The following is a 14,076-nucleotide window of genomic DNA, read 5'->3' as shown; positions in this document are numbered from 1 at the left end:
TAACAAATGATGAAACTGGAGGGATTTACTTCTTAGATGCACCTGGTGGTACAGGAAAAACTTTTTTGATTTCATTAATATTAGCAACAATTCGCTCACAAAATAAAATTGCACTTGCACTCGCTTCGTCGGGAATCGCAGCAACTTTGCTTGAAGGTGGTCGAACAGCCCATTCAGCACTAAAATTGCCATTAAATATGCAAAGCAATGAAACTCCAACCTGCAACGTTTCGAAGAACTCTGCAATGGCAAAGGTTTTGCAGCAATGTAAATTGATTGTTTGGGATGAATGAACGATGGCACATAAAAAATCTTTGGAGGCTTTAGACAGAACCTTAAAAGATCTACGGAGCAATAATAACCGATTTGGTGGTGCAATGATTTTATTAGCAGGAGATTTTCGTCAAACATTGCCAGTGATTCCACGATCAACGCCAGCTGATGAACTCAATGCATGTCTAAAGTCCTCCAATTTGTGGAAACATGTCAAAGTACTTCATTTAAGCAAGAATATGCGTGTCGAGTTGCAAAATGACTAATCTGGAAACATATTCTCTAAACAACTCATTGACATTGGTAATGGCAAATTTCCTATAGACATGTTGACTGGCTGCATTAACTTTCCTCAAAGTTTTTGTCAGTTAACTCGATCAAAAGATGAACTTATTCAGAAGGTGTTTCCAGATGTTTCTCAAAATTACAGAAACCATGATTGGTTGAGCGAACGAGCTATACTGGCTGCAAAAAACATAGATGTAAATGAATTAAATTTCAAAATTCAAGAACAAATTACAGGCGAATTGAGGATATATAAATCAGTTGATTCGGCTACTAATCAAGATGATGTAGTCAACTATCCACCGGAATTTTTAAACTCGCTGGATTTGCCAGGATTGCCACCTCACAATCTTCAATTAAAGGTTGGATCGGTGGTTATAATGTTGCGAAATATCAACCAACCGCGTCTTTGCAACGGTACACGGTTAGCGATAAAAAAATTACTAAACAATGTGATAGAAGCAACTATACTCAAAGGAAAGTATAAAGGAGAAGATGTTCTCATACCGCGCATCCCAATGATTCCGACTGATGTGCCATTTGAGTTTAAACGACTACAGTTTCCAGTGCGGCTTGCTTTTGCTATGACTATAAACAAGTCCCAGGGGCAATCATTAAGTGTTTGTGGTATTAATCTAGAAAACCCATGTTTCTCACATGGTCAATTGTATGTTGCCTGTTCCCGTGTTGGAAAACCATCAGATTTGTTTATCTATGCGCCAGGTAATCAAACAAAAAACATCGTATACCACAAAGCACTACAATGATAATAATAATAATTATGATTCACATGATTAACAATAAAGCGATTACTTACTTTTAAATCCTTATATATGTTTTATTTAATTATTTTTTATTCACAACGCCCTATCACCAGGGTGACGGTTCTGTTCAGGAGAATTTTTTTAAATACGTAGGCAAAAAAACTGCCATATTACAAATCTTTTTGACAGGACGAAGTCTGTCGGGTCAGCTAGTATATATATATATATATATATATATATATATATATATATATATATATATATATATATATATATATATATATATGACTTTTGAACACTATTAAGGTAAATACATTGTTTGTTCTCTATCAAAATCTTTCATTAGCTAACTATGCCTATCAGTAGTTTGTGCCTTCAGTAGTTAGAATCCTTTATTTAGCTGGCAGTATTGGCGCTCGCTGTATTGCAGTAGTTCGAGTAACGAAGATTTTTGTGAGGTAAGTGATTCATGAAAGGCATAGGTTATTGTTAGTCAGCGTCATTCCTTTGTAGGGATTATTGAAAGTCAGACTGCGTTGCGCTAGAAATATTGTGTGTCAGTTTAGTGATGATCAGAATAAGTAAAGAGAGAAATGTCTGAGTACGTTCAGTTTTGCTCAGCTGTTTGGAAATCAAATAACGTAAGGGGTTTACCAGCACAGTAATTCATAAATTTTTCTAAGGGGACGTTACACAAGGAGCTACAGGAATGTCATAAATGGTTATTGTGTTTGATTGAAACTACGAAGATATCCGGCCAAGAGGCAGAATGTTCAGCCTTCAGTAGTTTTGATCCTTCTAGGACTGGTTTACAACTGCATATACACTTCTACATCTATCACGACATCTACATCTACAAGCTTTTTAATGGTATATACTTTGTGTACCACTGTTTCTTTCCCTTTCTCTTTTCCAGTCGCAAATGGTTCGCGGGAAGAACGATTGCTTGCAAGTATCCGTGTGGATACTGGAGTGTGGCACGGCACACACACACACACACACACACACACACAGTCAAGAGAAAGAGCTTCATAAACGGACCAAGTAGTTATTCGGAGTGGTATTGATTGACAGATTTGTTGGATGTCCTCCCGAGGGAGATCGTGCCAACTTCTGTCCTACGGGCTCGTTAGATCGTCAAAATGCCAAGATGGCTGGAGGGCCTAGTCCATAATGCTCCAAACGTAGTCAATTTCTGAGAGATCCGGTGACCTCACTGGCCAAAGTACGATTTGGCGTGCACAAAAACAAGCAATAGAAACGCTCATCGTGTGCGGGTGGACATTATCTTACTGAAATGTAAGACCAGGATGGCTTCCCATGATGAGCAACGAAACAGGACGTAGAATATCGTAGACGTTAAAAGCGGTGGCTCGTTTTTATTTTACAGGTTACTATTCCTTGCTGTAGGGGCTGTGATTTTTGATATTTTGTTTAAACCAGCAGGGTAAAACAGAGGCCACTACTTCCACCACATCATGTGGATTTAGTGCTCACTTATTCACACTGAGCCGTGAACACTTCTCAGTTTATCAATGGGGGATAATTGAAATGATCATTACTACAGTATTATCGGTGCCATGCGTGTAATGGTCGTGCCAGGCGCGCGATATTGAGTCTTTATACTATCGTTAATGGCGCGAGACCTGCACGACCTTACAGCAACCGTTATAGTTGTGCATTATTCTGTTACACTAGGGGTGATTTCACGTAATGAAAGAGAGAATGTAAGATTAAAGGACTCATTCATCAAACAGTTGAAAATTAAACAATAATACAACCAAATGGAGGTGGGGGAAGAAAGATTCAAGTTCAGCAGCCTGCCCCAACGTACGTTCATAACAAGCCATGATAGCGGGAGAAAAGGAATTTTATTTAGTAAAGGAAGGGGTCGCAGGCACGCAACGACCACCACCATGAATCAGCCAAAGACTAAGAAAGATGCTACTGTGCGTGAATCGCTAGGTAGCCTCCCGTACTAAAGGAATAAAACCCGCAAGGCGCGAAACTATTCAAAATGACCTATAAGGTTCCCTCTGGGCCGCAGGGCGCGAATCTACAGTGCACGTCGGTGCTCATGCTTACCGAACTTCATCTCCTGGAAGCAGCACCTCCTGTCTCCGGCACGGTCACACTAGAACTGAGCTACTGCCCCTTTGTCCACTGTCCACCCGCGGAGGGCGGTTGCGCCTACCTTCGAAAAACGGGCGCGCACCTGAACTGGCCAATCATAGGGCCGGAATTTCACACGGAGGCGGCCTCGCGACGTTAAACTCGAGCAGAAATAGCAGTTATAAGGTTGGTAAGGCAGGTTGGGGAACTGAGATCAGGAGAAACTTTGGTCACAACTGAACTTTCAAACGACACCATGTGCTACACTGGCGATCGGAAAATGGATGGGAAACGGGAAGCCATCATGGCTGCTGGGAAGACTGCTGCCCTCGCCCATAAATAAAGAAAATTCCTGGCGCCAAGCTCCTCTCACAGATCAGTGTGAGACAAACTGTAAAAATCGTCAAGTAAATCAGGCAACCCAAAGATCATCATCATCATCATTTAAGACTGATTATGCCTTTCAGCGTTCAGTCTGGAGCATAGCCCCCCTTATAAAAGTCCTCCATGATCCCCTATTCAGTGCTAACATTGGTGCCTCTTCTGATGTTAAACCTATTACTTCAAAATCATTCTTAACCGAATCCAGGTACCTTCTCCTTGGTCTGCCCCGACTCTTCCTACCCTCTATTGCTGAACCCATGAGTCTCTTGGGTAACCTTGCTTCTCCCATGCGCGTAACATGACCCCACCATGTAAGCCTGTTCGCCCTGACTGCTACATCTATAGAGCTCATTCCCAGATTTTTTTTTATTTCCTTATTGTGGACACCCTCCTGCCATTGTTCCCATCTGCTAGTACCTGCAATCATCCTAGTTACTTTCATATCCGTAACCTCAACCTTGTTGATAAGGTAACCTGAATCCACCCAGCTTTCGCACCCATACAACAACGTTGGTCGAAAGACTGAACGGTGCACACATAACTTAGTCTTGGTACTGACTTCCTTCTTGCAGAAGAGAGTAGATCGTAGCTGAGCGCTCACTGCATTAGCTTTGCTACACCTCGCTTCCAGTTCTTTCACTATGTTGCAATCCTGTGAGAATATGCATCCTAAGTACTTGAAACCGTCCACCTGTTCTAACTTTGTTCCTCCTATTTGGCACTCATCCGTTTATATTTCTTTCCCACTGACATTACTTTCGTTTTGGAGATGCTAATCTTCATACCATAGTCCTTACCTTTCTGGTCTAACTCTGAAATATTACTTTGCAAACTTTCAATCGAATCTGTCATCACAACTAAGTCATCCGCATATGCAAGACTGTTTATTTTGTGTTCACATATCTTAATCGCACCCAGCCAGTCTATTGTTTTCAACATATGATCCATAAATAATATGAACAACAGTGGAGGCAGGTTGCAGCCTTGTCTTACCCCTGAAACTACTCTGAACCACGAACTCAATTTACCGTCAACTCTAACTGCTGCCTGACTATCCATGTAAAGACCTTTAATTGCTTGCAAAAGTTTGCCTCCTATTCCATAATCTTGTAGAACAGACAATAACTTCTTCCTAGGAGCCAGGTCACATGCCTTTTCTAGATCTATAAAGCATAGATACAATTCCCTGTTCCACTCATAACACTTCTCTATTATTTGCCGTAAGCTAAAGATCTGGTCTGACAACCTCTAAGAAGCCTAAACCCACACTGATTTTCATCCAATTGGTCCTCAACTAATACTCGCACTTTCCTTTCAACAATACCTGAGAAGATTTTACCCACAACGCTGATTAAAGAGATACCTCTGTAGTTGTTACAATCTTTTCTTTTTCCATGTTTAAAGATTGGTGTGATTACTGCTTTTGTCCAGTCTGATGGAACCTGTCCCGACTCCCAGGCCATTTCAATTATCCTGTGTAGCCATTTAAGACCTCACATTCCACTGTATTTGATGAGTTCCGACTTAATTTCATCCACCCCAGATGCTTTATTGCACTGCAATCTATTGACCATTTTCTCCACTTCCTCAAATGTGATCCTATTTCCATCATCATTCCTACCCCATTCTACCTCGAAATCTGAAACATTACTGATCGTATTTTCACCTACATTGAGCAACTCCTCAAAAAATTCCCTCCATCTGCCCAAGGCATCTACAGGATTCACCAACAGTTTTCCTGACCTGTCCAAAATACTTATCATTTCCTTCTTACTTCCCTTTCGAAGACTGCTAATTACACTCCAGAATGGTTTTCCAGCAGCTTGACCCATAGTCTCCAACCTGTTTCCAAAGTCTTTCCAAGATTTCTTCTTGGATGCTGCAATTATCTGTTTGGCTTTGTTTCTTTCTTCAACATAACTTTCTCTGTCTACCTGAGTTCTAGTATGTAGCCATTTTTGATACGCCTTCTTTTTATTTTTACAGGCTGCCTTGACTGTGTCATTCCACCAAGCTGTTTGCTTCATCCTACTTTTACACACTACTGTTCCAAGACATTCTTTAGCCACTTCTAGTACTGTGTCCCTGTACCTTGTCCATTCCTTTTCCAGTGACTGTAATTGACTACATTCAACTAACTGGTACCTTTCTGAGATCGCTGTTATGTACTTTTGCCTGATTTCCTTATCCTGAAGTTTCTCCACTCTTATCCTCCTACATATGGACCTGACCTCCTGCACTTTCGGCCTCACAATCCCAATTTCACTGCAGATTAAATAATGATCATTGTCATCAAAGAATCCCCTGAATACACAGGCTTCCTGAATTCCTGATCTGTTATTATATAGTCAATGACAGATCTGGTTCCTCTGCCTTCCCAAGTATACCGGTGAATGTTCTTATGTTTAAAAAAGGAGTTTGTGATTACCAAGCCCATAGTGGCACAGAAATTCAAGACTTGTTTCCCGTTCCTGTTGGCCTCCATATCCTCTCCAAATTTACCCATAACCTTTTCATACCCTTCTGTTCGATTTCCAATCCTGGCGTTAAAATCACCCATGATCAGAACACTGTCCTTGTCCTTTAACAACTACATCACTGAGTGCCTCATAAAAACTATCCTTCTTATCTTGATCTGTCCCTTCACAATGCGAATATACTGACACAATCCTAATTTTCTTGCTAGACACTGTCAAATCTATCCACATCAGTCGTTCATTTACATACCTTATTGCAACTACGCTGGGTTCCATTTCTTTCCTGATGTAAAGCCCTACACCCCATTGTGCTATTCCTGCTTTGACTCCTGACAGGTAGACCTTGTATTCTCCCACTTCCTCTTCTTTCTCACCCCTTACCGGAATGTCACTAACAGCTAAAACGTCCAGCCCCATCTTACTTGCAGCCTCTGCCAGCTCTACCTTCTTCCCAGAGTAGCCCCCATTGATATTAATAGCTCCCCATCTCATTACCATTTGTCTGCCAAGTCGTATCTTAGGAGTCCCTGGCTTGTCAGTTAGAGGTGGGACTCCGTCACCTCCAAAGGTCCGAGGCATTTTGGATTGTTCCCAGCATAATATTTAAATTACCAGGGAAGCAGTTTGCTAGCCTTACTTGCCCCGAGTCCCATTGGGTTTTACCCCTAACGGCTGAGGGACTAACCGGTGGATTTGGTAGTCTTTGCCGTATGAGCACAAAGGTGACCACGACTCAGAATATGTCCGAGATGCCCAGCCTTATTCCAAAGTAACTGGCATCCAGACTGTCGGGACCACTTACTTGGCCACTCATACGTTGCCTGTGGTTCATGAACTAGGACATGACTAAAGGAACCCACACCGTGAACCACCAACCCAAAGAAATTATTAATATTGCCTGAATTGTTATTTTACCGAATAACAGAATGCTGGGGTTAGAAATATGAAATACGAACACTGAATGGTGAATGAAGTGCACGTTCAAATGGTTCAAATGGCTCTGAGCACTATGGGACTCAACATCTTAGGTCATAAGTCCCCTAGAACTTAGAACTACTTAAACCTAACTAACCTAAGGACATCACACACACCCATGCCCGAGGCAGGATTCGAACCTGCGACCGTAGCAGTCCCGCGGTTCCGGACTGCAGCGCCAGAACCGCTAGACCACCGCGGCCGGCGAAGTGCACGTCTTTCAACGTGCTGTGCTGTGAGGCTGCTGCGGATGGCGATCAAAGGGCATCTGTTAATAAATGGCACTCAGGTCATCACTCCTGGCTATCAGGATGTACAGCGAGCGTCAGTCAGGTTGGTATCGCATTGCTGTCCGGGTTGTATCCAGACTCGTTTCCAGTCATCAGCAGGGCTCAGTTCGAAGGGGCACTCATCAGTGAAGCCAGATTCCAGGCCGAATGTGCCCGGCGCTGCACCGTTGCAAATGGGCTTCCAGGTGTAGAGAGGTCAATGGTCGTCGGTGCCAGGGGCACCGTGAGCTCAGCCCCCTTTCTGTGAACCGCCTATTCATGGTCCTTGTGGTTACTTAAACACCAGTTGCATGTCGAATCCATGATAATCGGGAATCCGGGGCCCTGAGCTCCTCTCTGACGGTTCCTCGGTCCTTAGGTTTTGTCGTTTCTTTAGGTCGACCGCTTCCTACTCAATGCTGTCTTCGGTCGTGGTTCACCCATTCCTGCCACCGTAGTAACATCGTTCCCATTCTAATATCGAGCGATTTGCCGATTATTTCAACCAACTCCTCTGACATCTGCGTATTTTGTTCATGCGCGTCTCTGCGAGGCATAGTTACTGTCCCATTAAGTATACGGAATGAAATTCGCAAAGACTTCATGCCCTAGTATCGAAATATTCCCTGTTTACTATTCATGCCAGCTGCGCAGCGAAAGTGTGGTATGGCGTCACACATTCATCCATCGGCTGTCGAAGTTTATAATTTTGCATTTTCCATCGAAACCTGTATGAACATAATTTTGTGACCAAATTTGCGTAACTCCTTCGTGGTGCTTCGTTTTCTGACTTACAATTATAATAAAACACACTGGGGCCTCGTGTTACATTAATGCAGCCCACTTCTGTCTTTGTCATCCCTATCACACACAGCATCCGCGCATCAGTGTCTGTCGTCTTCATCAGCTGTCTCACCAGGAGGCTTCAGTTGACGCTTCTGCTAGTGTCGCTTGCAACTACGTCAGAACAGCAGCAGAAGCATCAACTGACCATTTCAGATGTTAACATTTCATCACCAGGGATGGTAGCATATAATGGGACTGTACTTACTTGCGTATTCAGTATAATCGGTAGTATACATGTTTAAATTTCTGAATAAAATTCTTGGCTGTTGATTGCATTGTCAATATATAAAATTGTCCGACATTCAGGAAAAATTTCGAAGAGAGCAATCGCTTCTTGAAGAAACAATAGTCTTATCGTGGCTAAGCACTGAGCCGAAGTGAACTCCGATAACAGATTCGGGCACATTTTCAACTCTATGAAAGAGCTCATCAACTGTAGTGGCCGGTTCAAAAAATGGTTCAAATGGCTCTGAGCACTATGAGAATTAGCGGTCGCGCGGTTCCAGACTGAAGCGCGTAGAACCTCTCGGCCACACCGGCCGGCTGTAGTGGCTGGCAAGTGACGCCGTGACATTGTCTCGGTAACACAGAACCATATGTTTTCAGAACTATTCAGAAATCTGAAGAAAATCAAGGCCTAGGCAACAATTGAAGGCCTTCTTCATCGAAGCAGGTGAGGACTGTCTACGAGTGATTTTGAGCTATCTTGTAGCAAGGTAACGTCACGGAGACATGTAATACAGGACACGACACCGGCCTTAATAGGTCATAAATGTAACGGCTGTTGTCCAAATTATCGGCCAAGCGAAGCAGAGGTGATCGTGTTGTTCACGCAGTGGCACCCTATACCATCACGTCAGGTACTGGGCTGCAATGACGAAGACGAACGCAATTTGGCAACGTTTGTTCTCCTCGAAGCCTCCGAACACGGGAACGTCCATCGTAATGAAGTAGGCAGGGCCGGACTCCTCTCAAGAGACGACGTGGTGCCACTCCTGGTCCAGTGTTGTTGAGCACACGCCGAACCGGCTCTGGCTGGCGTCAAGAGGAGCCTCAACGGCCGACGCCGTGCTAACAGTCCTTGGTTCAAATGGCTCTGAGCACTATGGGATTCAACTGCTGAGGTCATTAATCCCCTAGAACTTAGAACTAGTTAAACCTAACTAACCTAAGGACATCACAAACATCCATGCCCCAGGCAGGATTCGAACCTGCGACCGTTGCGGTCTTGCGGTTCCAGACTGCAGCGCCTTTAACCGCACGGCCACTTCGGCCGGCTACAGTCCTTGGTGCTCCACATGTCGTCGCCCTGTCCAGGTTGAGATTCCTTGCAAAACCCGCAGGACAGGACAGATAGTTTAACTTGTGGAAAGTGGCCAAACTGAGTGGCTGTCAGTTGCACTCGAACATACTACTTTATTCAAAAATGGCTCTGAGTACTATGGGACTTAACATCTGAGGTCATCAGTCCCCTAGACTTAGAACTCCTTAAACCTAACTAACCTAAGGACATCATACACATCCATGCCCGAAGCAGGATCTGAACCTGCGACCGTAGCAGTCGCGCGGTTCCGGACTGAAGCGCCTGGAACCGCTGGGCCACCGTGGCCGGCTACTTTATTCATTTGACGAACATTACAAGACTAAAGAAAAAATTAAAAACAGAGCAAGCCAAATATTAATTTTAGAACTTAATTCCGGATAAATGTGCCATTCAGTCTCACGCCTCGAGAGCAACACAACTTTAATTTAAAATCGGCTGAAGGCCAATAACTTAAGACTCAAAAACAGGAATTTGAATTTAGAAGGCAGAAGGCCTTATCTTAAAACATTTCTTTAAATTAGGCTGAAGCCCAAACAGTCTCACGCCTGAAGGGCGAAAGAACTTTAACAACAAGGACAAATAAGAAATGGCAGCACATCAAAAGGCGCTCAGAAGTTTCCAAGGGTCGGCCTGGAATTCAAACATTAACGCTATTTTAGGTGAGACAGGCAGTCGACTCAACAATTCTCAATCCGACGGCAACCCAACTGCCAGACAGTCAACGGATCAAGCGGCAGGATAACTCCTGCTCCACCCGAACCAGCACACAACAGGGAGTTCAACGGAGCAACTCAGATATCGGCGCCCACAACGAATTACACATTCAGCTGTCAAACCACAGGCCGTGCTGGACGGCCACAACACGACGAGGAAAATACACTGCCTGAATCAACGTCAACGGCCAGGGCAGGTAACCGGTACGTTAACGGCCACAAGGCAGAAGATTCCGCTGGTGCACTTCAATTCAAAAAAATCAAGTTAAGTTAAGCTCCAAAGGAGAGCGGCTAGAATTTCGCCAACTTGAAAACACACGTTGTTGCTCGCGGGAATGTCCCAACAGCCCAGAAGAAAACCCAAACGACACAATGTGAACAGTTGGGTCTTTCTGGTATTTTAAGTAAGGACTCAACTTTCTATCCGGAATCGGTGAGCCACGGACCTCGTAGCAATGGGAACAGCCCCTCACACTCCGACCGCGCGTGGACGCCGCCAGCAGGCCCCGGCCAGACACGCGCCACGGAGACTTCCTCGCTGCTCCACGCAAACCGACCAACTGCCCAGGCCCGGAAACGGTGAAAGGACCAAATATACACTCCTGGAAATGGAAAAAAGAACACATTGACACCGGTGTGTCAGACCCACCATACTTGCTCCGGACACTGCGAGAGGGCTGTACAAGCAATGATCACACGCATGGCACAGCGGACATACCAGGAACCGCGGTGTTGGCCGTCGAATGGCGCTAGCTGCGCAGCATTTGTGCACCGCCGCCGTCAGTGTCAGCCAGTTTGCCGTGGCATACGGAGCTCCATCGCAGTCTTTAACACTGGTAGCATGCCGCGACAGCGTGGACGTGAACCGTATGTGCAGTTGACGGACTTTGAGCGAGGGCGTATAGTGGGCATGCGGGAGGCCGGGTGGACGTACCGCCGAATTGCTCAACACGTGGGGCGTGAGGTCTCCACAGTACATCGATGTTGTCGCCAGTGGTCGGCGGAAGGTGCACGTGCCCGTCGACCTGGGACCGGACCGCAGCGACGCACGGATGCACGCCAAGACCGTAGGATCCTACGCAGTGCCGTAGGGGACCGCACCGCCACTTCCCAGCAAAATAGGGACACTGTTGCTCCTGGGGTATCGGCGAGGACCATTCGCAACTGTCTCCATGAAGCTGGGCTACGGTCCCGCACACCGTTAGGCCGTCTTCCGCTCACGCCCCAACATCGTGCAGCCCGCCTCCAGTGGTGTCGCGACAGGCGTGAATGGAGGGACGAATGGAGACGTGTCGTCTTCAGCGATGAGAGTCGCTTCTGCCTTGGTGCCAATGATGGTCGTATGCGTGTTTGGCGCCGTGCAGGTGAGCGCCACAATCAGGACTGCATACGACCGAGGCACACAGGGCCAACACCCGGCATCATGGTGTGGGGAGCGATCTCCTACACTGGCCGTACACCACTGGTGATCGTCGAGGGGACACTGAATAGTGCACGGTACATCCAAACCGTCATCGAACCCATCGTTCTACCATTCCTAGACCGGCAAGGGAACTTGCTGTTCCAACAGGACAATGCACGTCCGCATGTATCCCGTGCCACCCAACGTGCTCTAGAAGGTGTAAGTCAACTACCCTGGCCAGCAAGATCTCCGGATCTGTCCCCCATTGAGCATGTTTGGGACTGGATGAAGCGTCGTCTCACGCGGTCTGCACGTCCAGCACGAACGCTGGTCCAACTGAGGCGCCAGGTGGAAATGGCACGGCAAGCCGTTCTACAGGGCTACATCCAGCATCTCTACGATCGTCTCCATGGGAGAATAGCAGCCGGCATTGCTGCGAAAGGTGGATATACACTGTACTAGTGCCGACATTGTGCATGCTCTGTTGCCTGTGTCTATGTGCCTGTGGTTCTGTCAGTGTGATCATGTGATGTGTCTGACCCCAGGAATGTGTCAATAAAGTTTCCCCTTCCTGGGACAATGAATTCACGGTGTTCTTATTTCAATTTCCAGGAGTGTACTTCGGGCGATGAGACTACCAACCGAACGACCAACCAACGGTCGTTCCGCTCCAATCTCCCTCCGTCGGACAGTTCACGTGTGTCGCCAGCGGTCGGCGACCACTGGCTGTCGGCGCCTCACCGGCGCTCCGTCCCCGACTTCATTGCTGCTGCGTCCCGACTGCACTACTGGTCCGTTTCCAACTCACTGCCAGACACACGACGACCCGGAAATACTATCGGTCGCTCCAGAGACGGTACGACGGTGCACTTATCGAGCCCGCTCGCGGGCAAGTAAATACACTAATACGTGCACGGATCACAGGTGAATACCTGTCTTCCTACAAAGAAGCCCATCACCTGACGTACGTGACGTGGCTGTTCAGTCCAACATGGCCGAGGAAACGGTACTCTGTCTGATCAAAAGTATCCAGACATTCCTATGTAAAGCGGAAGTAACCACCAGATGTCACTGGAGGCGGACTCGCCAGTACAAAAAGAGTCGGGGAGTTGTGTGCTCTCAGTACAGAAGAAGTAACAGCAAAATAGGTCGGTCAGGAGTGCTTAGTGAGGTCGAAACGTGTACTTGTCATTGGATATTGCCTGAGTAACAAATCCATCAGGGACATTTGAACCCCTCACAAACTGCCCAGGTCAACTGTTGATGCAGTGATTGTGAAGTGGAAAAGCGACGTAACGAACGTAGTTAAACCAGGCAGGTACACTACTGGCCTTTAAAATTGCTACACCACGAAGATGACGTGCTACAGATGCGAAATTTAAACGACAGGAAGAAGATACTGTGATATGCAAATGATTAGCTTTTCAAAACATTCACACAAAGTGGGCGCCGGTGACGACATCTACAACGTGCTGACATGAGGAAAGTTTCCAACCGATTTCTCATACAAAAACAGCAGTTGACCGGCGTTGCCTGGTGAAACGTTGTTGTGATGCCTCGTGTAAGGAGGAGTAATGCGTACCATCACGTTTCCGACTTTCCGGATTGTAGCCTATCGCGCTTGCAGTTTATCGTATCGCGGTATTGCTGCTCGCGTTCGTCGAGATGACTGTTAGCAGAATATGGAATCGGTGGGTTCAGGAGGGTAATATGGAACGCCGTGGTGGATCCCAACGGCCTCGTATCACTTGCAGTCGAGATGACAGGCATCTTCTCCGCATAGCTGTAACGGGTCGTGCAGCCACGTTTCGATCCCTGAGTCAACAGATGGGGACGTTTGCAAGACAACAACCATCTGCACGAACAGTTCGACGATGTTTGCAGCAGCATGGACTATCAGCTCGGAGACCATGGCTGCGGTTACCCTTGACGCTGCATCACAGGCAGGAGCGCGTGCGATGGTGTACTCAACGACGAACCTGTATGCACGAATGGCAAAACGTCAGTTTTTCGGATGAATCCACGTTCTGTTTACGGCATCATGATGGTCACATCCGTGTGTGGCGACATCGTGGTGAAAGCACATTGGAAGCGTGTATTCGTCATCGCCATACTGACGTATCACCCGGCGTGATGGTATGGGTTGCCATTGGCTATACGGCTCGGTCACCTCTTGTTCGCATTGACGGCACTTTGAACAGTGGACGTTACAATTCAGATGTGTTACGACCCGTGGCTCTACCCTTCATTCG

The 14,076-nt window shown here is 46.2% G+C and overlaps 1 protein-coding gene across 1 annotated transcript; it reads right to left on the bottom strand.

The window, feature by feature from the left end:
• Nucleotides 1-6,370: 6,370 nt before the first annotated feature.
• On the bottom strand, nucleotides 6,371-6,874 carry LOC126161951 (uncharacterized). Its single transcript, XM_049918171.1, has one exon. It carries the CDS (start codon nucleotides 6,872-6,874, stop codon nucleotides 6,371-6,373), a length of 504 nt encoding a protein of 167 aa, XP_049774128.1.
• Nucleotides 6,875-14,076: the final 7,202 nt, after the last annotated feature.

This window comes from Schistocerca cancellata, chromosome 1 (assembly GCF_023864275.1).
Source record: "Schistocerca cancellata isolate TAMUIC-IGC-003103 chromosome 1, iqSchCanc2.1, whole genome shotgun sequence".
In the NCBI taxonomy this organism is placed as follows: domain Eukaryota; kingdom Metazoa; phylum Arthropoda; class Insecta; order Orthoptera; family Acrididae; genus Schistocerca; species Schistocerca cancellata.
Note: the sequence above shows the minus strand (reverse complement) of the source record. Positions and strands in the feature narration are given on the sequence as shown.

Coding starts and splice junctions, on each gene's coding strand:
- LOC126161951 (XM_049918171.1), bottom strand. CDS start 6,874: ATGCCTCGGACCTTTGGAGGTGACGGAGTCCCACCTCTAACTGACAAG.